The 22,548-nt window shown below is 36.7% G+C and overlaps 1 protein-coding gene across 3 annotated transcripts in view; it reads right to left on the bottom strand.

Annotated features, from left to right (window-relative positions):
• Positions 1–19,433, bottom strand: part of LOC130216925 (la-related protein 4) — a 29,861-nt gene extending 10,428 nt beyond the window's left edge. For 2 of the 3 annotated variants that reach the window (XM_056448860.1, XM_056448861.1), the window contains exons 1-12: positions 18,845–19,433; positions 12,165–12,291; positions 8,807–8,950; positions 8,593–8,680; positions 8,343–8,479; positions 8,154–8,257; positions 7,764–7,874; positions 5,235–5,288; positions 4,943–5,155; positions 4,730–4,830; positions 2,102–2,143; positions 768–977 (exon numbers count right to left, since the gene is read on the bottom strand). In XM_056448860.1, coding sequence (XP_056304835.1) covers positions 768–977; positions 2,102–2,143; positions 4,730–4,830; positions 4,943–5,155; positions 5,235–5,288; positions 7,764–7,874; positions 8,154–8,257; positions 8,343–8,479; positions 8,593–8,680; positions 8,807–8,950; positions 12,165–12,291; positions 18,845–18,958 — 1,445 coding nt within the window. In that variant the 5' untranslated portion in view covers positions 18,959–19,433. The remainder of the gene's footprint in view (positions 1–767; positions 978–2,101; positions 2,144–4,729; positions 4,831–4,942; positions 5,156–5,234; positions 5,289–7,763; positions 7,875–8,153; positions 8,258–8,342; positions 8,480–8,592; positions 8,681–8,806; positions 8,951–12,164; positions 12,292–18,844) is intronic. The other variant, XM_056448862.1, reaches the window with a different exon arrangement.
• Positions 19,434–22,548: the final 3,115 nt, after the last annotated feature.

Raw genomic sequence — 22,548 nt, 5'->3', positions numbered from 1 at the left:
ATTGAACATGTTAAAGTAAAAGTAAACATATACACACTTTCCCCCTCTTTGTTGTAGTTTTACAAAAAAAAATGATATTGAGAAGAACAACTGCCAGTAAAGTCAACAAAGTTACCCAAACTCTTTTCTGCTGTCTCACGCCATCTGTTGAACTTTTGGTTAAGCAACAATTGATTGGGACATAATAATTACTATTATTATGCCTATTATTAAATTGTAGTATTTTCATAGCAATTTAAACTACCCCTTCAATATGTACAATAAGAAACAAAAAGGAGATTTGATACTCTGGGCAAGAATGTCTGCGTGCATCAATTACATCAGGTTTACACTTTTTTTTCCTGTGCTTGAATGTTAAAATGGCCCCCTGCGAATTTGAGTTTGAGACAATTAACTGATCACATCTAAAACTATAGCTAGAAAAAGGCGATTGTAGATTAAAATATCAAAACACCATCGAAAAACATTCAGTGAATTCTATTGAATGAAAAAACAAAAAAAATCATAAAAAATACATTCAATAAATATCTACTTGATTCTTCCCACACAACACAATGAATGTTTTGGGGATAATTTCTCCATCAAATTTAATATGCAATTAATTTATCAAATAATCATCTAATTGTTTACAACATCTATTGTAAGGTAAAAAAAAAATAGGTTAAATCGTGTGCTTAGCCTTCACAACATTTACAGACGCAATGAACTGAAGTGAAACACCAATTTCATGCAGCAGTGACATTATGCATGAATAAAAGTGGACAAACCTTCCTCGTCCCGCCATGGTGCCATCATCGGTTGGCTCATTGGAAGCTAGATGTGGAAAAGAGGAGTTGAGGTCAGCGGATGACAGCACGGGTCCAGCGCTGGAGGGAGGCTGGGGACTGTGCAGGCCAGACAGTCCATCCACCAGAGCCACCGGGGACACAGTGGAAGACAGTCCATCGTTAGTCCTCGTCTGAGGCTTCACATGGTTCCTACTCCGAGAGCAGAAAGAGAAGAACACATGACACTTGCTAACAGTGTTTCCCGTCTTACAAATATGTTGCTTTATGCCAAACATCTACAAATATGGATGTAAAGATGTAAGACAGCTTTTCAAATAAATGGACAGCATGCAATGGTTTAAAGCAAAGAAAGTAGGGCTGGGTCGATAAACAATATTATGTAGAATCGCGATAAAATTGATGTCAATAACAATGATGAGCTCTGGACTTTTTTACTCTAAACAATTTTTTACTCTATGCAATTGTGCAACAACTGGAATCTAAAAGTATGCTGGAATCTAAAAGTATGCTAAAAGTATACATCTAAATGTATCGGTCAAAAATGTTATGCCATTTAATAGACCCTCTAATTTTGTGGCTTCAAACATTGTTGGGGTACTCTTTTAAATCTGTAAGCATTAACAACTTGTATGTCATGTATATCATTATATGTATATCGTTATCGTTCAATATGGGAAATAATTATTGAGGTTGGATTTTTGCCATTTCGCCCAGTCCTAAAAAAAAAAAAGTGAACATAAACTGCATTTTCTGCCACAGTAAAAACACTTCAGGCATTTAAATTAGGGCTGTAAATCAGTAACATAAAGTAACATATTTTGAACAAGTCAACATTTATAATTGATTTAATCAATTAAATGTTGACAGCCCTTAATCCAATTGTCCCTTTAAATAAACAGGAAGATTTGAACACTGCTTAACAAGATGATTGAACATAAAAAGTTGTTAGTGTGAGCACAGATATAGTAAAAACACGGCTTAAACACAAAATAAATGTTAGTTAATGCAATTATGAAACTTGCTGAAGTGCATATGAGTCAACTAGATGCACTGATAAGAAAAAGGCTATTCTGTTTCTGACAGGTTGCATAATATGCATTTTGGGTGACTGAAAGATGGTTTGGAGTAGGTCAATAATCATCATAGTGCCACTCTCTTAATTTATTATTTTCCCACAATCCTTCCCTGTTAATTTTGTTAGTGAACCAGAATATCCTTAGCTGGAGAGCTGAACATAATTGCTGCTTTTTTTAGCAAAAGGACCGTAAGAATGGATTGATGATTGTTGATACATGAAGTTTTTGAAGTTGTACCTGAAGGCATTTATTACATTCTTTCTGGAATAGAGTGGAACACTGTGGAAACAGTAAAACAAAATCCAATTGATCCACTGTCACTGCCTACATTCTTACACTATTACAATGCTGAACAAGGAAACTCTTAGTGTTCTTGAAGCAAAATACTAATTATAATAATAATAATAATAATTTTCCTTATTACAATCAAGGTATTTGTAAGATTTTTTAATAGTGTCCCTGATTCCGAAAACATAAGAGCAGGTGTGTCCAAACTCAGTCCTGGAGGGCCGGTGTCCTGCAGATTTTAGCTCCAACTTGCCTCAACACACTTGCATGGTTGTTTCTAGAAAGCCTAGAGAGAGCTTGATTAGCTAGCGCAGGTGTGTCTGATTGGGGTTGGAACTAAACTTTGCAGGACAACAAGTTTGGACACCCCTGATATAGAGAATTTTTTCAATTGCTGTATAATTTTAAAAAAAGCCCAACTGGACACAAATTGAACTGTAATATTACAAACACTGGCTTAAACAGTTCAATAAAAAATAAAATAAAAATAAATCAAAGAATAAGGATATCAAACACTAAGGCTTTTCACACTGTGCTTAACCTTGCGTTATTGTCGGTCTAAACGCCACATTTTATGGTGGCTGAGAGAGCTTAACGTGCTGCAATTTAGAAAACATCTGCAATTACAAAAAAACACCAGCATATTATAAAAAGATCATCCATTTGACAGCACACATGCTGAAAATCCTTACAATTGCAAACAAATGAATAAAACTCGCTGCATTTTCTCACAAAGCAAACAAATGAATAAAACTCGCTGCATTCTCTCACAACGCAAACAAATGAATAAAACTCGCTGCATTCTCTCACAACGCAAACAAATGAATAAAACTCGCTGCATTTTCTCACAACGCAAACAAATGAATAAAACTCGCTGCATTTTCTCACAACGCAAACAAATGAATTAAACTCGCTGCATTTTCTCACAACGCAAACAAATGAATAAAACTCGCTGCATTTTCTCACAACGCAAACAAATGAAGAAAACTCGCTGCATTTTCTCACAACGCAAACAAATGAAGAAAACTCGCTGCATTTTCTCACAACGCAAACAAATAAATAAAACTTGCTGCATTTTCTCACAACGCAAACAACTTCGGAACAGCGAAAATGTTTCAAGGGGACTCAAAAATGTGACGGACCTCGCTGTGCCGTGACTATTGCTCAGTGAAGTTGTAGGTGATTTTGAAAGGTGAGTTTTTTTGTTTATTTTAACATCTCGATTCCCGTGTCTTTAGCATTTGCAGTCTTTCATGTTTTAGGGTCTCCTTGAAACATAGTGTTGCTTACTATGAAAGTGTTGTGAGAAAATGCAGTGCGTTTTTGTAAGTTGTTTGCGTTGTGTGAAAATGCAGCGTGTTTTATTATCTGTTTGCGTTGTGTGAAAATGCAGCATGTTTTATTATCTGTTTGCTTTGTGTGAAAATGCAGAGCATCATTTAAAAATGTGTTTGCGTTGTGAGGATTTGAAGCATATATTAAATTGCAGCACGTTTAGATCTCACGGCCACCATAACTTTTGGCATCAGGTAAAAAAAAGTGTTGTTAACCCTTCATTGTGCTGCTAAGTTTGTTAAGTGTGAAAAAGGTGCGACATTAGCTTGTTTCTGCTGGACGTTTTAAATAGACTGTCAACAGCAGTAAGAGAAAATAAGAAATGTTAAAAGACGGAAAGCGTCTAACCTGGAGTGATCAGGAGATGGCAAAATGACATACTTTGCTCCTTGTTTTCATTAACTTGAACTTTTATCTTTGTGTTCTTGACAGTTAAAAATCAATGCAGCTACATTTTTTAAAACTGACAGGATGCAAAAATCAACAACAGTTACACCACAAATATGAGAATATGATTGTTAACCCAGGGTTTAGGAATGTACAGTGTGAAACGCTGGGGATTTAGGACGACCCAGGGTTAACCATTTAACGAGTGAAAAGCCCTTGTGAAAGACAATTCAATGAAAAACAATGGTGTTATACAAATCTGTATTGCAAAATGTGGAATTATGTATTTCAAGAACACATGGGCCTCATTTTTAAAATGGTATTGACAAACATTTTCAGTGAGACACATTACTGCTTCAACTTGGTTCATTCAAGTAAGTCTTTTGCATCTACTTACTTGTATTGGGTTTTACAGACACCCTTCCTTCCTATTTTATGATGCTCTACATTTGCATGTGCTCAGTGACACACAAGTACTATTAGTAAGAACTCAGTGGAGCAGGAAGTCAATGAAAAGTATGTTGATGGCAACTACAATTTCACTTGTAATTCATGACTATCCCGATATGGAAGTCTATTGCCTCTGATTTATTTAGTTCTTTATTTTCAACTGTGGACAAAATATATCTTAAACAGCAATTCCACTGCTAAATAATTAAGGTTTCAAAAGTGGACTGAAATCGTGATTTAACATTTACCTAGCTCACAGATTATTTGTCTAATTGTTATAAATTATGGGAGAAGAAAACAAGTAGGATTTTTTACTTCTGGAACTGTTTATTATAGTGAGGTTAGAGCTTCACAGTTAATGCAAAACAAACAGGAGTTGAAACGAAAGGGCCCAAAATAACCTACCGGTTCCTGCTGAAGGGACGGCTAAGGTTGAGGGAATTTGAGCCAGATTTGTAGTGTCCAGGTGAGCTAAATCCATTGAAACCACTGTTAGGGAAAGGTGCCTGTAAAACAGTATATCACTGTCAATTCAAATAATGGAACATACATTTTACAATGACATAAATGACTGGCTTATCGTTTCAGGTGCACGTATAGTGAAAATGAAAGTCTTACCAGGGGAGTCTCAAAGTATGGAGTAGGAGACGGCGTCCAAGTAGGCGGTACAATGCCGTAGAGTGGGTACTGCTGCTGAGGGCTGTAAACAGGCTGCATGAACAGCGGAGAGTTGTACTGGGGTGGAGTGTGTGATTGCTGAGGATACACACTGCAGTCCAGGCTGCGGTAGCCATTCTTCGCAAAGAATGTGTTGATGGCTTTTATTCTGGCCTGGAAATAAGAGAACGCACAAAAGGTAAGAACCCACTTAATGTCAAATTACATGACAACAGTTTTCAAAAGATCTTACCATGATTGGTTTTCCCTGAAATGTCTTGACTTCTTCCCTTAAATATCTGTATGCCTGGATGGAGTTGAAGAAACTCAATTAAATTTCAAATCCAAAATGTAAACTATTTGTTTAAAAAGCACAGCATGCAATTTTTGACACTTGAAGGCAGTATTTAAAAACAAACACACAAACAATGGTGCAGTGTAAGGATGCCACAACTAAGTGCGTTTACAGTATGTAATTTACACCACTAGAGGGCATGTTTTTATTTCATCCTATGGGACTCCTGCACAAATCATGTTCATGAATAAGCTAAAGTATTAAAATCTTAATTTCATGGTAGTAATACCATGTCTTAACATACGATGCGCAACCCCACAACATGCAATAGAAGCTATCTTTTTTATGTTAAAAGGAGTTTTGTCCTGACCATCTGCGACGATGATGCACAAATTTGTTTTCAGAAATTCTTTTTATTCATTCATTCATCATTTTTATCTTTTTATTTCCACGACTTTAAAACCTATGGAAAGATTGATGTTTGGATATTCCAAAACCTTGGTTGTAGAGGCTACTCTTTTTATTCACCAGTTCATAAGACATTCAAGTATAGATAATTTTTTTCGAGACAGTGAACTCTTTCCATGATTTTGCAGCAAAACCACAGCAAATACTACGACTACTAGTAATGACACCCTCAGGCAAAAATTATATGCTTTATTTAGTGTTAAATACTCCCGATGTGAGCTTAAACCCCATTTTATGGGATATTTATTGCCATACTACTGAAAGCAGCAGCAGATGGTTTACTTCAGATCTTGAAAATAAGAAAACAAGCAAACAGTTTGAAAATGAAAGTCAGAACTGTGGCTAACAAAATCAACAACATCAGTTCCTGAGTAGCCTATAAATAATGTTTAAGAGGTTTAATATGTATTAATTAGGTTAAAACATTAGCGTTTCATTGGACGTGCAGTGGCTGGTATTTAAATGAATGGCTAGTTTTTAAATATTTCAGTCGTGTCGCGTATGGTGGATGTGCCAAAGTTTCTTGGCACTGAAAACTTGTTGTGTTATAGCAATTGATCATGAGAGACGAGTGTGATGCAGAACAAAAGTATTAGAACTTTTATTGTGCCAGTCGACTACATGCTCTTTCCATAAATGACCACATGGGGAAGCAGCAGCGCTGTTTTGTCATACTAAATACATTTTAAAATTCTGTTAAAATGCTGATATATGTGCAGTCTAATAAAACAAAATATTAAAGCATCTTTGGTGTTTTCTATAAACCAAATCAGAAATCGAAGGTGTGTGACATCATTAGCATGGCAAAACAGGACCCCGTCTGTCTTTCTAGTTAAAATAGGTTTTTTCTCTAGATTTAAAAATCCTTTGATACATTTGAGATAATGTTAGTACATAAGTCAGAAAAACACTGTTATAATGGTTTTTGGACCCTTTTAGATAAAATAATATATATATATATATATATATATATATATATATATATATATATATATATATATATATATATATATATATATATATATATATATATATATATATATAGATAGATAGATAGACACAGTGGTCCCTCGCTATTATGTGGTTCCCCTTTCACAGACTGACAGTTTTGCAGATTTTTTTTTAGTGCAATTTTACATGCTTTTTAAAAAATTTGTAAAAATTTTTACAGTGCATGAGTTCTGAGTCCTGATTTGCTATAGACATTGTCAATCAATCTCCTCCGTGTCTCCAGTTCAGAACAGAATGTGCTCAGCTTGTCAAATTAACAAATCTTCGATCGCTAGCAGTGTTTCTCAACACACGCAAAAAGGGCTGTAACTGTCCACAGTAAGACCATCGTAAAGAACGCCATGCATTTTAGAATTGTAAACATAGGTTTATATCAAAATACACACCAGCGCCACAGGTCGGTGGCTGTCTGCGGTGCCCAGCTACGACTCAGGACACTGTTCATATGTCTGCCTCGCCACAGAGCGCCATCTAAATAATTTAATTTTTAATAACATGTGAATGTCCGCATCCAGTGTGCGTTACTTCCAACAGTCATGTGCCTGGCACATCCTCTGTGTGACCCCCTTAAAGATGGAGTCTGCTTTAGTTTTTTTGGATAAGTGACTGCAGGAAAAAGAACATTATGCTGGATGCCGACATTATCCGCACAAAAGCTAAAAAGCTTTATGAACCTTTTGCTGACAGCGATGAATGTCTGCGCCTGACAACCGGTTTTCATCTTTGTTTTCATTCTATAATATTAAACTTATTTCTCTATAAAGGTTTGAACTTTAGTGTTTAAACAGGAGATAAAGTGTTAAAATGTTAATGCCTGCCTGAGAAAAGTGAATAAAGTGTGTAGTGAGGCGTTTTGCAGCCTTAAAACATCTATAATAATTGTCAAAAATAAAGCTGTCTACTTCGTGGATTTTCGCGGGCTATTTTTAGAAAGTAACTTCCATGAATAACAAGGGACCACTGTATACATGTAGAGGATTTACACTAAACAAAAACAGAAATTCCTACCTGTTGAGCATCTGTATCCGATTGGAATGTAATGTACCAGTTGTTGTTGTGTGCAAACTCCACGCTTATTACTTTTGGACAGTTGTCATTCTTAAACAAGGCTTCCACTTCCTGGTGAAAAAAAACCCCAAACATACACATATGAGAATCCAGCATGAGCCCATATATTCCAGGTTTATTGATCTTATTCTGAAAAGTGGAAATACACTCGTTTTTGCGATTGTTTTAGAACTTCGATTCAGTTGCCTATGGGAGAAATGTCTAGAAACAATAAACAAAGTGGTCAAACTACTTGAATGTCACAGGAAATTTCAAGCCAAAAAGATTCCAATGGTGGTGCCCACGCTTACGGGAAGAATAAGGTCAATACTTTGTGAGGACATTTATTACCTCAACAGGTGTTGTTTCAGGGACTTCTCGCAGAATGATGATGCAACGCTTGTGATTTGGCCGCACTTTTTCCCCTTTTTCGTCAACTTGAACCATAGGAGATGCTGTGGGCATTCAAAGCCAGTTTAATATGCGTTCATTCAACTAAACCAAAATAAATTAGTGAACAAATGCTAGACAAGCACGTACATTTCAGGACATCCAAAATGAGGTCCATATCAGTTGTAAGGACCTTGATTCCTTCCATGCTGGCAATAGTCCAAATGGGGACGAACTGGTCACTGTCCATTTGAGATATTAGGTAAAGATCCTTTGATAAGTTTTCCCTTTGGGATGAAAGAGGAGCATCAGTAAACGCAGCTGATGGGAAGACTGGCTGTAAAGTGCTGTTTACTTAGTCGCATTAAATTGAAAGCTGGCATTACAGGCCTGCACTTACCTGGAGAAACAAAACTCCAATTCTTTCTTGAGAGACTCACGCAAAGACTCTTCAGAGACAGGCTGTTCCTCGGGGAGCTTAGAATCCACTGCGGGTAAACAAAGTGCGTAAACATTAAAAGTAAGTGTGCGGCATGTGTATGCTGTCTGAAAACACCAGATCAGAGGATGGATTTAGACAAGCACAATATCATGTTTCAGAATCATCAACGTACCATTAGCTGCTGTAATGCGCTCACAAACTGGGAAGCTTTGGTCAGGGGGATCCATACCGTTCACCACACCTACTACAGTAGCAGAAGTGCTGTTGTCCTCAAGAGCGGAGAAGCCCGGGGTGTACAGTTTCCCTACAGCGGTATCTAAAGGAATACAGAGATAAACAACAACAACAAATTATTAAACAAACATACAAATGATTTAATATCCATATATCTATTCTTTTTTCACATTTCCACTGGATGTACATATGTGTTCAAGACATTTAAGTGGGACAAAGCTGTAGCTATAATGTAACAGCTACAGATTTTTGTCACATACACTGGAAAAAATAAAAACAAATCAATATTTTGAGCTACAGTTTAGGGTGAAAATGAAGACATCACTGATATTAACATGTGTTAAAAACAATTAAACTTCATAAAGAAGAAATGTTTTTTGAGCACATTATCAGCGTTTTACAATGATTACCTAAATCTATTGTGAAACTTGAGTAATGACTGGGCACAGGACGATAAATGGTTTCAAGGTTTACTGCGTTTGGGAAAGTCAAGGTTTTAAAACTGCTAAAATTTTCTGTTTTCTGCGGCGAGAGTGTCAAAGTAGCCAGAAGTAATTCATTCTCAATGGGAGCCGGTGGCGATAAGCATCGAGCAGCAGCACGGCGCATATTTGCCAGTGTGTTAGTCGAGGAGAGTTCAAATCAAGTCAACTTTATGGTACAGAGTTATGACGCGGTTCGCAGCAACCAATCAGAATGTAGAAGTCCACCGCTTGAGGAGTTCAGAAAACTCAGTTGTGTGAACTTTGGTTCCGACCACAGTGGTTCCCAAGGGTTTGATTATCGTGGTCGCCGGATTTCCAATTATTTCCAATGTTTTCTTACAGGAACAAAAGTTACTGGCGAGTTACTGATGTGCATTAATGTTTTGTTTTTTTCTGTAAAAAAAGCAGGAATCTCATACAACAATACAAAACAGTATTGCTGCTTCAGAATATTTCAGACATATTTACACATTGGATAATTAAGTGGAGCAAAGCCATACCACATGCAACTTGATCTCCCATTGTTAATTGAATTTTATAAAAGGTGCGCAACAGTTTCACACTAGCATGCATGTTTTATGCAGAAATGAACCTGATATGATATGCTGCAACGGCCCCTTTAAATACGAGATCAATGTAGTGAATTTTGACGCTCTCGCCGCCGGAGCTGAAGGCAGACAGCATTGTCGCCAGGGCAGCCAGATCGACCTTTGACACTCTCACAGTTAGGTATATGTACGTTTTTTTAATGGCCCATTTCTACTGAGTGATATTTTGCCTGGTGCTGCGGACCTAACTGTGCGCGCACCCCACAAAATGGATGAGGCTTTTATACTTGATGCATTAGCCGTTGAGATATTCTTTAAAATGACAGGGGGCGATCAAAACAAACACACCGTACAGTCTGACGAATAAACAGAGTAGGAAGTGTCCGGAACTTCGTTATAACAATAATATTGCTGAAGATTTTTAAACTAATTGTTTTTAACTAACTATATTATGACCTGTACAGCTTTACTTTGACATTTTCTTGAGTGAGAATAATGTCGACTGAAACCTTCTGTCATACACCATGTCCACAAAAATTTGTATCATTGGTAGCCTTTTGGCGGTGGAAACGCAAGCCTGACAAAGATGACCCGTACCGATCTGTACCGTACCACTCAGTGGAAAAGGCCATAAATGTTTTTTGGGTTGTAAAGAAATCTGTTTTTGAAGTCAATGAAGACAGCAGAAGTGTTATGATTTATTTTAATCATTTAGCCTGACATGTTTACTGTTCCAAAATATTATAGAGGCTTCATAAAATAAAATATTTTGTGTTCAATATAGTAAAAAAGTTGTTGTTTTTTTACTCAGACATTTAAAAAGAACTTGTTTTAGAGCAGTAATACCTTAAACCGTGGTATTTTTATTTAAGGTTATCATACCGTCTGAAACTTATACTGGCCTAGTAATGACTGCTAAAATTTCAGCTGACAAAAAAAAAATGCCATTTTAAAACACAAAAATAAAAACGTGCATAATACAAACTATACACAATTAGAATTTGTACTCTATATTGTACTAAATATTTGATCAAGCAAACGCAGCTTTACAAGAGACTTACCAACCCAGCAGTCAGATGATTTACTTATTATTTGCTTATTTAATACTTAATTTACATATTTAGCTACAAAGTTATTCAATTATTTCTATATGCTTTTATTATGTGAAATTATGCATATGAATTATGCATTATTTTGTAAGCTAGGATTTACTAGGTAACTAAAAAAAAAAAAAAACTTTCATATTGGTGTGTTGGCAAGATTTCGGTTTTAAACCACAAAGCAGTTTGCAACTTTGCAAAAGACATATGCTGGAGAAAAAGTCTTTAACCACATTATGCAGTTCAGAACCACAGAAAGTGGAAGTAAAACCGACTAAGACTACGTATGAATTTCAATCAAATCCAAAGCATCCAAGGTCATGAATTAGTATGTTGTGTACATGAATTTGGGCACTGGTAAAGTCAGAAAGAAGTAAGGCACAAAAGAAAACTGATGGTGACATGAGAAAGTCCATCAAACCTTATGAACAACAGCAGAACTGATTCATTTCACATAATAATTTTATTAAGTATGTTTAAAGTGCAATATAGTTAAATAATTAAAAATATCTTTATTTACTGTCATCATGGTAAAGATAAAATAAATCAATTATTAGAAAGGAGTTATTAAAACTATTATGTTTAGAAATGTGTTGAGAAAATCTCTACATTAAACAGAAATTGGGGAAAAAATAATTCAGGGGGTCTAATAATTCTGACTTCAACTGTACAAGCCACATTTAAAATATCATTCAATTATGAACTCTTGCTATATCGTTCTGCACCCGTCTATCCATGTTTGGTTATGGTTAAATATAAATAAGTTTAAATAACAGTCTCTCATTTGTCTTTGTTTGGAGAATTGGTTCACATGATTCACGTTTTAGTGCACTGGAAAAATTTGCTATTAAAACCGCCCTTCAAATGGCTGACTTCCCAATCGGTGCCCTGACTGATGAACAACGGAGCTGATTGAGATGCACCCTAAATTTTCAGCTGGATTTTCAGCTAATATTCTCTCAGAGATATCTGAATAAGCCACATTACTGCCTGATATCATCAAAAGCATTCACTATTTGCAATAATCTCTTACTACTATCAATTCAGCATTGATCTATCTACACAATATTTTTGCAGGTTATACATTATATGGTCTTACTGTTAGAGCAAACACTCACACATGCTGCATTTAAGATGAAGAATGTAATGAACATAAATTTTACCTTCAGCCGTACTGTTCTGAGACCAGGGGGAGGCCACAGTGCCATCAACAGGAGCTTCAGTTTGTGTCGCAGGAATCTCCTGCCACACCTTGGCATTAGGGTTCAGACCAGCTCCTTTAGCAGTGACCTGCAACAACAGAAGAAAATGCAATAAATTCATTAAATCAGAAGGTTTGTTTTGAAATCTTCAGAGATTTTATAAGACACGCATATTTGGAGGATGGTGGCATTGCTTATTTAAGGGTCCTTATGAAATATTCAAATCATTTCCGGTTCCTCTTTATAGGAAAAGCCTGTAAACTGCTTCCTGTGTTGTTCCCATGACTACAAGGTTTGTTTACAGGTCTTGAGTGACACCAAAGAACTTAGAATGGCCAAGAGGCGACACTCAATAGAACGTTCAATTGCAACAGCAGCGCCCAGCAACAGCTCCGGATTCTGCCATTTTGGAGTGAACGCGGTCGGCTGTCCATTGGATCTTTTTGTTGTCGCGATGGCAAGCAGCTGCTTTGTTTTTTATTTATTAATTTAAAAAGCGCATTAAAGCTAAAATACAACCTGAAAGACGACAATACAACACTTACGATCACAATCATTAGCACTTTTAATAGTTTATTTTGCAGACTTATAATATTCCAAATCGCACAAGTGTGTCGCCTCTTGGTGATTCTATGCTCTTTGGTAACACTAAGAGTAATGGCAGATGAGCCCACTTAACCTGCATTTCCTTGACATTACTTCAATTTCCCCCTCAAAAGCAACATAAAAACCCCGCAAAGAACGCCAAGTATAACCAGATGTGAAAGATGATACTTTAGTAATAATAATAATAATAATAATAATAACAACAACAACAACAATAATTGGAAGTTAACATGACATAACATAGAAAAATGAATATTTATCACTTGTGGCTAAGATGAATTGATTTTCACATATTCAGTTTCTGTGTCTGAACCTTGTTAGACCATATGTCATGGTTCATTTAATTTCTTCTGCTGCATATATTCACATAACTTGTTTCAAATTTATATAGATGCACTCCCGATCAAAACAACCCAATCATTCTAAAGTGATTTATCTGATTTCACCTCGCAAAATAAATATACATTATAATATCATTTTTTTTACAACATTGTTCTAATATCACAGTGCTACTTTTTTTAAATGGAAAAAACTAAACAAATTAATTAAAATATAGGTCATGCTGTCAAAATACAATAAAATAGTGCTGTACAATATAACTAGATGGAAATATATATTTTTTCCTTGTGGTAAATATATTTAACAGTTAATTGTTTGCATTTATAGTAAAGGTAATAGTGATATAATATCTATCTTTCTTTCCATATCTATCCATCTATCTATCTATCTATCTATCTATCTATCTATCTATCTATCTATCTATCTATCTATCTATCTATCTATCTATCTATATCTATCCATACATCCATCCATACATACATATACACATCCATACATATACACATACATATATATACACATGTATATTTATATTAATTGTCAGGATAAGAGATGAATAATATCAATATATGAGATCGGTGTTATATCCCCTAGCCCTACATTAAAATACATAATCAGTCACCATTTTCAGTCAGCACATGGACACTCAAACGCAGAAAGACAAGGACTTCTTTCTACAACAAATAAACAGCCAAACAATTATTGGTCACAAGGCTGGTCAATCAAGCAAGCAGCAGTTTCTGCAGAAAGGCTTCAGTCATTCTCAGCCAATAGATCTTGCTTGAAGAAAGAGGAAGATTGAACGTCAGTTTAGACCTGCAAGAAGCTACATTTCACCCTAAAACCAGACAGCTGTCACAGGTCAAATCAATATCCAGTGCAGCAGCACAATGGACAGTGAGATTTTGCTTGTATACAATAAATAATTAACATGAAGTAGCTTACATTTTACACAGGACCTCGCCAGTTAGTTTGCATCAATCAAGAGATGAAAGTATTTAGTATCTATTTTGAAACGGCATATGTATGTTAGCAGAATTATATTTCACTGTTAATTCTCTCACCATCAGGCTAACCATGATGTAAGTGACTTCGTCCTTTTTAGAATAGCATTATACACAACCTTTAATTAAAACCATAAGGTCTGACTTTGCTGAGACAAAAGTCTTGTCACATAACAGAAATAATGTACAATATAGAATATAAAGTCATGGTGCAGTGGCAAAATAATTAATAATATTGTGTATGACTCCCATGAGCTTAGAGGACTGCATCCATACATCTCTGCAATGACTCAAATAAATTATTAATAAAGTCATCTGGAATGGCAAAGAAAGCCTTCTCCCAGAGTTCATCAATAGTCTATCGATTCATCTTCAATTACTTTTTCATCGTACCCCAGTCATGCTCAATAATGTTCATGTTTGGTGACTGGGCTAGCCAATCCTAGAGCATCTTGACCTTCTTTGCTTTCAGGAACTTTGATATGGAAGCTCAAGTATGAGAAGGTGCGTTATCCAGCTGAAGAATTTGCCCTCTCCTGTGGTTTGTAATGTAATGGGCAGCACAAATGTCTTGATACCTCAGGCTGTTGATGTTGCCATCCACTCTGCAGATCTCACATGCCCCCATACTGAATGTAACCCCAAACCATGATTTTTTTCTTCACCAAACTTGACTGATTCTCTGAGCATCTTGGGTCCATGCTGGTTCCAATGGGTCTTCTGCAGTATTAGTGAAGATTGGGATGCAGTTCAACAGATGATTCATGGGAAAAATCTACCTTCTGCCTCTTTTCCAAATGATCAACTAAAAGTCAAGTTATTATTTGTTGCTCTTGCACAACTGTGATTGACGACTAGACTTTTGTCAGGTAGTGCAGATGATGCTCAGCTACAACAGTAAGAAAAATATATAATAACTAACAACAAAAAAAAAGTACACACACAGGAAAAACAAATTAACACAGACCCCTCCTGCAATACACTGAGGTTTTGTAAAGTGAAACAATCATCCTGTGCAAGCAACCGTAATTTCTTTAGTCCACAGCCTCTGCAAATGATTCTGAGTGAATTCATGACAGTCTGATAGAATGATACAAACACACATAATGATGTTTGTTTGTTATTAAATGTCTTCTCTGTTGTAAACAGTGTCAGCTCAGATGTGAATGTGTCTGCAAAAAGCACAAATTCTTCCTTATGCTGCACCACACTGATGTGGAGGCACTCAGGATTGTTTGTCAAGGCTGTGGAATAACAGTGATGTTGTAAATAATATTTAGTTTCCTGTATAGACAGATCGTTTCACTTTATAATACCTCTGAGTATCAGCTTTCATTTTATTTTGCCTGAAGAGTTTTTTTATTAACTCAAAGTACCAATAGCCTAGGGCTGGGCGATATGGTAAATGCAATCTCAATGATTATTTTTCATATTGAATGATAACGATATATAATTTGATATAAGTTGTAAATGCTTCCAGATTTAAAAGTGTACCCCAACAATGACTGAAACCACAAAAATTAGAGGGTCTATTATTGGCATTATCTATATGGCATTACATTTCCGACCAATATATTTTTTTAATTCTCTAATATCACAGGCACAGCACACTTTTAGATCCCCATTGTTGCACATTTCTGCTGTGTGATTGGCTCTTAGATATAGAGTAAAAAAAGTCCAGAGCTTATCACTGTTATCACTGTAGACATAAATTGTATAGTGATTCGATATAATATTGTTTAATCGCCCAGACCTACAGTAGCCATTGACTTGCATTTAACAGATCCCGGTTTCAGTTAAAAATGTTTATTTAAAGAGCACCCAAGATGAAAATCATCTTTTGTAAGCTGTTTGGACAGAACTGTGTGTAGGTATAGTGTATCCACTGTCATATTGGGGTGATGTAAACACAAAAAGTCTCCTTTTTACATTTCTTGAAGTTAAAATAGGATCCAAATCCCTCCCATTTTGAAGCCCACCGCAACATGATGTAGGAGTGTGGTTTCATCACCCACCAAATTGATTGACAGCCGCGTATTAACAAGTTTCTGCAGAAACACGTATAATCATATCTACAAGACAGGACGTGCACAAAGCAACTGGGATTAAAAGATCTGTTTAGCCCTCTGTTATCATCAATCATCATCGAATGTGATCAAGAATGAGTTACAAAGGTTTTTAAAATGTTTGTAATGAATTACAGCGATTTTACCGTCTTTATCACCACAGCCGCGTGTCAGAACAATTATAAAAGACACTTTGATCCCGGTTTGTGGACGTTAAATTAGGTTTATTTTGTACATTAACATAACGGATATCCATACAGCAGTGGATATTAACGTGTATCCTGTCACATTTGCATGCAAAAACAGTGCAAAGTTAAATGCATGCACTGTGTGTGTGCATAATTTTGTAACAACATTGTGTGTGACTCATCATTCTCATCGACTCAATAATAATAATCGTTGTAAAGTTCTTACAAGTCTTGGGTGGTAATACGGTAATATGGCATACCACGGGATCTAAAAATAGCAAGGGTGTCAGTCCCGCACAGATCTCTAATACGAACAAGACAAACAGGTGACCGCGAACAGTTTCTGAATGATTTAGGCACAAGCCAACAGTTTGGTGATGCTGTCTGAGCCTTACATCATAATTTTTTATTATGCACGGTAATACCGGATACTAAGGTAAAATAGGGAGAAGGTTTGACGGTATCAAAATTTGGATACCGCCCAAGACTAGTTCTTACTGTACTGATTCTCACAAACATTACGTGAGATCTGCTTCCTTCATGTCTGTCACTTTGCTGTTTAACTGATGCAGCCAAGGCAGAGATTGAGGCACACTCTGACAGGCACGTGGGAACAGCGGGCAGGGAGAACTAGCATTAAAGGCACAGGCAACAAAAACAGCTACATAGCGTAAGAGAAGAAAATCTGATATTCTGAAAGGGTTCATAAATAATCTGGTGGATGTTTTGAGCTGAGACTTAACAGACAAAAGACTTATCTTAAATCTTGAAAAGGGGGAAAATATGTGCCCTTTAATGTACTACCTAGAAAGTCACCTACATACTGGATTCCCTGAGGAAGATTTTTTACTTTGTGAGTGCACTACCCCTTTAAGATATGCTTCTGCTCCATCTCCACTCCAGTTTTACACTTCCCACTCCCCCACACACTAATGACCATGCAGTGGTAGAAAACACTGTTGTAATAACACATCATTAACATTTTTCATTTTGTTCAAAACGCTTTCAGTAACACCTGAAATAGCCATATTATGGCAAACATTAACAAACTGCCACCTTATAAAGTCTTCACACTTAAATTAAACAAATTTTAAAAGCCTGAGGTGTATACTTACGTCTAATATTTTGAATAGAAATTGCGTGATACCTGCTTATTTCACATGGCCACGGGGGCGCCATCGAGAGCAGCCACCTGCTTCCTAACCTTCATCCTCCACATAAATCTAAAACAGCTGTTAAGCTTTATGTCTGTAAGACAAACAACACTTAAAGACCCTCAAGAATACTATGAAAAGGGGTTTCTGGATGCAGAAAAACCTGAAGAAGTGGTCATTTAGGCAGAGAGCAGACCTAGTCATTCCCCCGAAAAACGCTGTTGCTACGGGTCCTCCCAACCTGAAGAGCAGGAAATCTTTGGTATAATTAAGAAAGAGGGCTACAACCAAGCATGCTTAGAAAAATAAAACTTAATTATTACTTTAAAAAAACTACACTGACTTCCAAAGTCAGTGATATAAGCATATCACTTGAAGTTCGTCTGTTCCAGTCGGGTTTCAACTCCGCGAGAGCTCATGTGTGTCATATGACTGCGTGAATAAGCTTATGAAAGCAGGCCTCTGAATGGATGTTGCTGAATTACTGCGTGTTTCACTACTCAGCTTATCGACTAATATAAGTATCTCTAAGCTAAAGTGTGCGTGAATTTAAAACAAGCAAGCAAAATGCTTTAATGTGCATCTTCGCTAGCATATGGGCTAATTTAGCCGGTTAACTCCTGTCAAGCTCGACAGCCTTAAAGGGCCAGTTCACCCTATAATTGTCATGTCGTTTCAAACTTCCTCTGTTCTGTACAATATACAGGATTTAGTTTGTGTATAGACATATAAGCTTCACGTGCAATTTCATCATATAAACAGACTTGTCAATAATTGCACTAAACATATATATTCACAAGTCCGTCCACAATTTTAATAGTTCCTTCCTTACAGAACAATTTACATAAACAGGCAAAACGAGATAGTGATAAGAACGTGAGGGACTGACTGTCAGCCTCACTTCTCCATTCACTGTCAGTGTGTCTTCTATCAGTCTGTCATTGGGGTTCACGTGGGTTTTGGGGAACTTAGAGAAAGCAGGTTGTCTGTCGCTTGTGCATGTGAGCAATCTTAAAACCACAAACATGATGCAAAAGTTGATGCGCAGATTAGAAATGGCTTTTGTAAACGGTCCAGCCAGGAGATTAATGAATCATCCTGTCAATTGCCAACAAGAAGACGCGTCTTCCACAACATGGCCAGCTTGCAGTTTAGGTGATGTCAGAGCTGTGCGAACCGACCGATGGCCTTATATAGCGAGCGATCATACTTCCTATGACCCTATTTTTAAGAAGGGCAACGGCCAGAGACCGATTAGGGAGGGGTGAAGAGGCCCCGACTCACCATGACGCCTGAGTCTCCCCCGGTCCCGGGTGCGATCTCGTCCTCCCCACGGGTTTTGGGTCCCGGCTCAGCCTCCTCCTGCAGCTGCGGCTCTCCGCCCTGGTCTGAACTCATCGGCCGCTCCTGGCTCACCGCGCCTCCGTCGTGCTCTCCCTCTGCCCCCCTCGGCGCACCCTTTCTGCTGATCGAGTACTTCGCTAATACACCAGAATAGATCCGCAGACAGCAGGCGGTCCGGTTGGAGAAGCTGAACTTATTGAGCGCTCGGTGATGAAAGCTGGCTAGCCTCAGAATGGGCTAGTTCTCCTGCTAACTAGCTGGCTAGCTAGCTATCAATGCATCGACAATTACGGCGCAAGCTCCGACGTTTGTCAGCCGACGGGTGAAAATGACAGCGCGAGCGCCGAAAATAACGAGTTCGTTCCTCACGCGCCTTCCTCACGATTTACTCAAGCGCCTGTGCCATAGGGTGCATTCCTAAACGGGCGACCGAAGCGGACACAGGGGACACGCACCTTACCAATGAGTAGGCAGACATTAACACAGTCCGCCACCGTCCCACACTGCTCAGCGACCTCTTGATACCCTCTGAAGTTGATCTGCTCAACTTCCGGTTGAAGCGATGGCTGACGGCAGGCAAAATAAAAGTCATTTTCGATTCACAACAGACGCCCACGTAATTTTGGTGTTTGCTTCTTGTGTAACGTTACAGACATTTTTGCACGTTTGTAATCCTAAATGAAACTACAGTCATTTATTCCGTTTCATCACTTTATTCCGTGGAACAACAAACAACATTAGACACACTCTGTCAGTTTAAACCTAGACACACGTCTTTGCATCAGCATACACATAACACACAAATGCTTTTGAAATCCAAATCCTCTAAAGGATTGTTAGTCTGCATTATTTAGAGCGACCGGGGCCAGGAACACTTCCCAAAAGACATTATAATTTGAACGGCATCTGCGCTTAAGTTAGTCTGTTTTATTATTACAGCTCTGCACAAGACGTTTGGCCAGAGGAGAAATGGTCGTGCCCAACTCAGCCTGGTTTCTCTAGTTTTTTCCTTCACTTTCGTCCATTGGTGAAGTTTTTTCCTTGCAACTGTCACCACTGGCTTGCATGGTTTGGGACTTGTGGAGCTGCGCATCGATGGATTTGTTCTTCAGTGTTTGGACTATCAGCAGTGAAAATTAAACCACACTGAATTGAACTAAACTGAACTTAAACTCTGAAAACTGGACTGACACTGTTTAATTAATTATAATCTTCTATGTGAAGCTGCTCTGACACAATTGTAAAAGCGCTATAGAATTGAAGATGAATTGAAACAGTTTTGGATTTTGAATTTTAATTTTGAGATAAATTACTTTTCAACATGATATTTGCTAGTAACAGTTACAGGTTTAGTTTATCTGGCTAAATAAAACGTTTATAAATAGATTGTCTAACACAACGTTGTTTTCCTTTTCATCTTTCAGAAGAAGATTTCCTTGATGTCATATTAATCCTAAATGTAAAGAAGTGCACTTTAAAATTATGAATCACATTTATCCTGCAAAAGAATTTCAAAGGTTAAATTTCAATATTGGTGACTTAAATGTATGCCAGTTTTGTTATTTAGATATCGAAACAACTGAACACTTGTTTTTCCAATGTGATGAGGTACAAAGATTTTGGGACGGAGTATCAGTTTGGATACAACAGAAAATATCTATAAGACTTGTCTTCTTGTGGGAAATTAAGTTTGGCCTAGTACTTAAGGATAAAAAGAAATCTTATATAATGAATAATTTGTTCTTATTATTAAAATTCTATATTCATTAATGTAAATTTTTCAAAATTTTCCCTAGACTAGTGGTGTTTAAAGAAGAATTTGTGATATATTTGAAGACATTAAGAGAGATGAAAAGCCAAAAAGAAAGATATTTATATTATCATTAGAGAATTTTGGTTTCATATTTTGAGAACTTTAACTCTCCTGCTACTTAATGTTCTTATCATTTATTTTCTTGTTAATTTTTGTCATTTTATTTATTTATATCTGTTGTATTATTGAGGATGGAAAGATTGTGAATGTATGTAAATTGATGTTATCTCAGTCTTTTGTGTAATTCTAAAAAGTATTAATGCCTTTCTGTTACTGTTCAAGCATTGTTAATAAAAAAAGCTGTCCAAAAAAAAAAAAAACTTTATAAAAATCTATACACATTTGCTGCTTCTCAATGGGTCTAGTAAAGTACTGAAGGACTTTTTTAAGCTAGATAAGTTGTAATAAATACGATATAAATTTTAATAAAGACCAATTCTAATTAATCAATGGTTTAAAATGGGGGGGGGGGGGGGGGGGGGGGAAGGCTATAATATGTGAATGAGGAAGAATAATTATGCATCTGTTTGTGAAAAATACCATATAATTTGTTATTCCTGTTGGTTTGGTTCAGCTGATCTAAGGGGAACTGGGTTATTCTTGTGTGATACCAAGATGGGGCAATCAAATTATTTCTGGTATTAATTTTACAGGGCAGAGCTGTAATAATAAGACTTTAGGAATGTTAGTAAATACACAGCTTTTTTCTTTCTAGAGTTAAGAAGAGACCCCTTTTTTTGATTTTCCTGAAGACAATTAGAATTCGAGCAAGATTTCTCTCTTTTCCACTTCTACCAAAGGCAAAAGAAGTTTAGTTTAAAATTATTAGCGATATTTATTCTTGTAATGAGTTCCTCAGACATAGATTGAATATGGACTGCATCGTTTGTACCTTTTGTGAAGCAGACATAGAGTCAATGGAACATGTTTTATTTATGCAAATTTTCAAAAAAAGTTACGGGATGACATTTCTGTTTGGTTAAGATTGAATTCTTTTATACCTATTTTGATTTTAAAACTGTAAAATATTTATCTTTTTGTCAGAATTCTGATCTGGATTTTTTGGTTAGCAATAAGACTGTGGCAGCACGGTGGCACAGTGGGTAGAACAATCGCCTCGCAGCAAGAAGGTCGCTCGTTCAAGCCCCGGCTAGGTCAGTTGGCGTTTCTGTGTGGAGTTTGCATGTTCTCCCGGTGTTCGCGTGGGTTTCTTCCGGGTGCTCCGGTTTCCCCCACAAGTCCAAAGACATGTTGTGTAGGTGAATTGGGTAAGCTAAATTGTCCGAAATGTACGTCTGTGTATGGGTGTTTCCCTGTGATGGGTTGCAGCTGGAAGGGCGTCCGCTGCGTAAATTGTGCTGGATAAGTTGGTGGATCATTCTGCTGTGGCGATCCCAAATTAATAAAGGGACTAAGCCGAAAAGCAAATGAATGAATGAATATTGTGACTGACAAATTATTTCATCCACAAATGCAGATTTTTTAATATCCCCCACTTTGCTTTTGCAAAAAGATTTAATGGTTTTCTTTCATTCTTTAAAGCTTGTGCGACATAAAAAGCCCTTAAACTATGTAGTCTGCTAAAGGTATTTTTTGATGATTAACCTTTTTGTATTATATTGCATTGTATTTTACTGTTTATTTATATTTATGTTTTTTTTTCTTTCTTTTGATTGTGGATGCTGCTATTTGGACTTCCTAGTTGATTAAGAAGTTTTTACAATTGTTTTTTTTCTTCTGTATGTTCTTTAAAGGAGTTAATAATAATAATAAATATATATATATATGCAGCTGTAATATTAAATCAATGTCAAATATACGAAAATGTCCA

Source organism: Danio aesculapii, chromosome 23 (genome assembly GCF_903798145.1).
Source record: "Danio aesculapii chromosome 23, fDanAes4.1, whole genome shotgun sequence".
NCBI lineage: Eukaryota > Metazoa > Chordata > Actinopteri > Cypriniformes > Danionidae > Danio > Danio aesculapii.
Note: the sequence above shows the minus strand (reverse complement) of the source record. Positions and strands in the feature narration are given on the sequence as shown.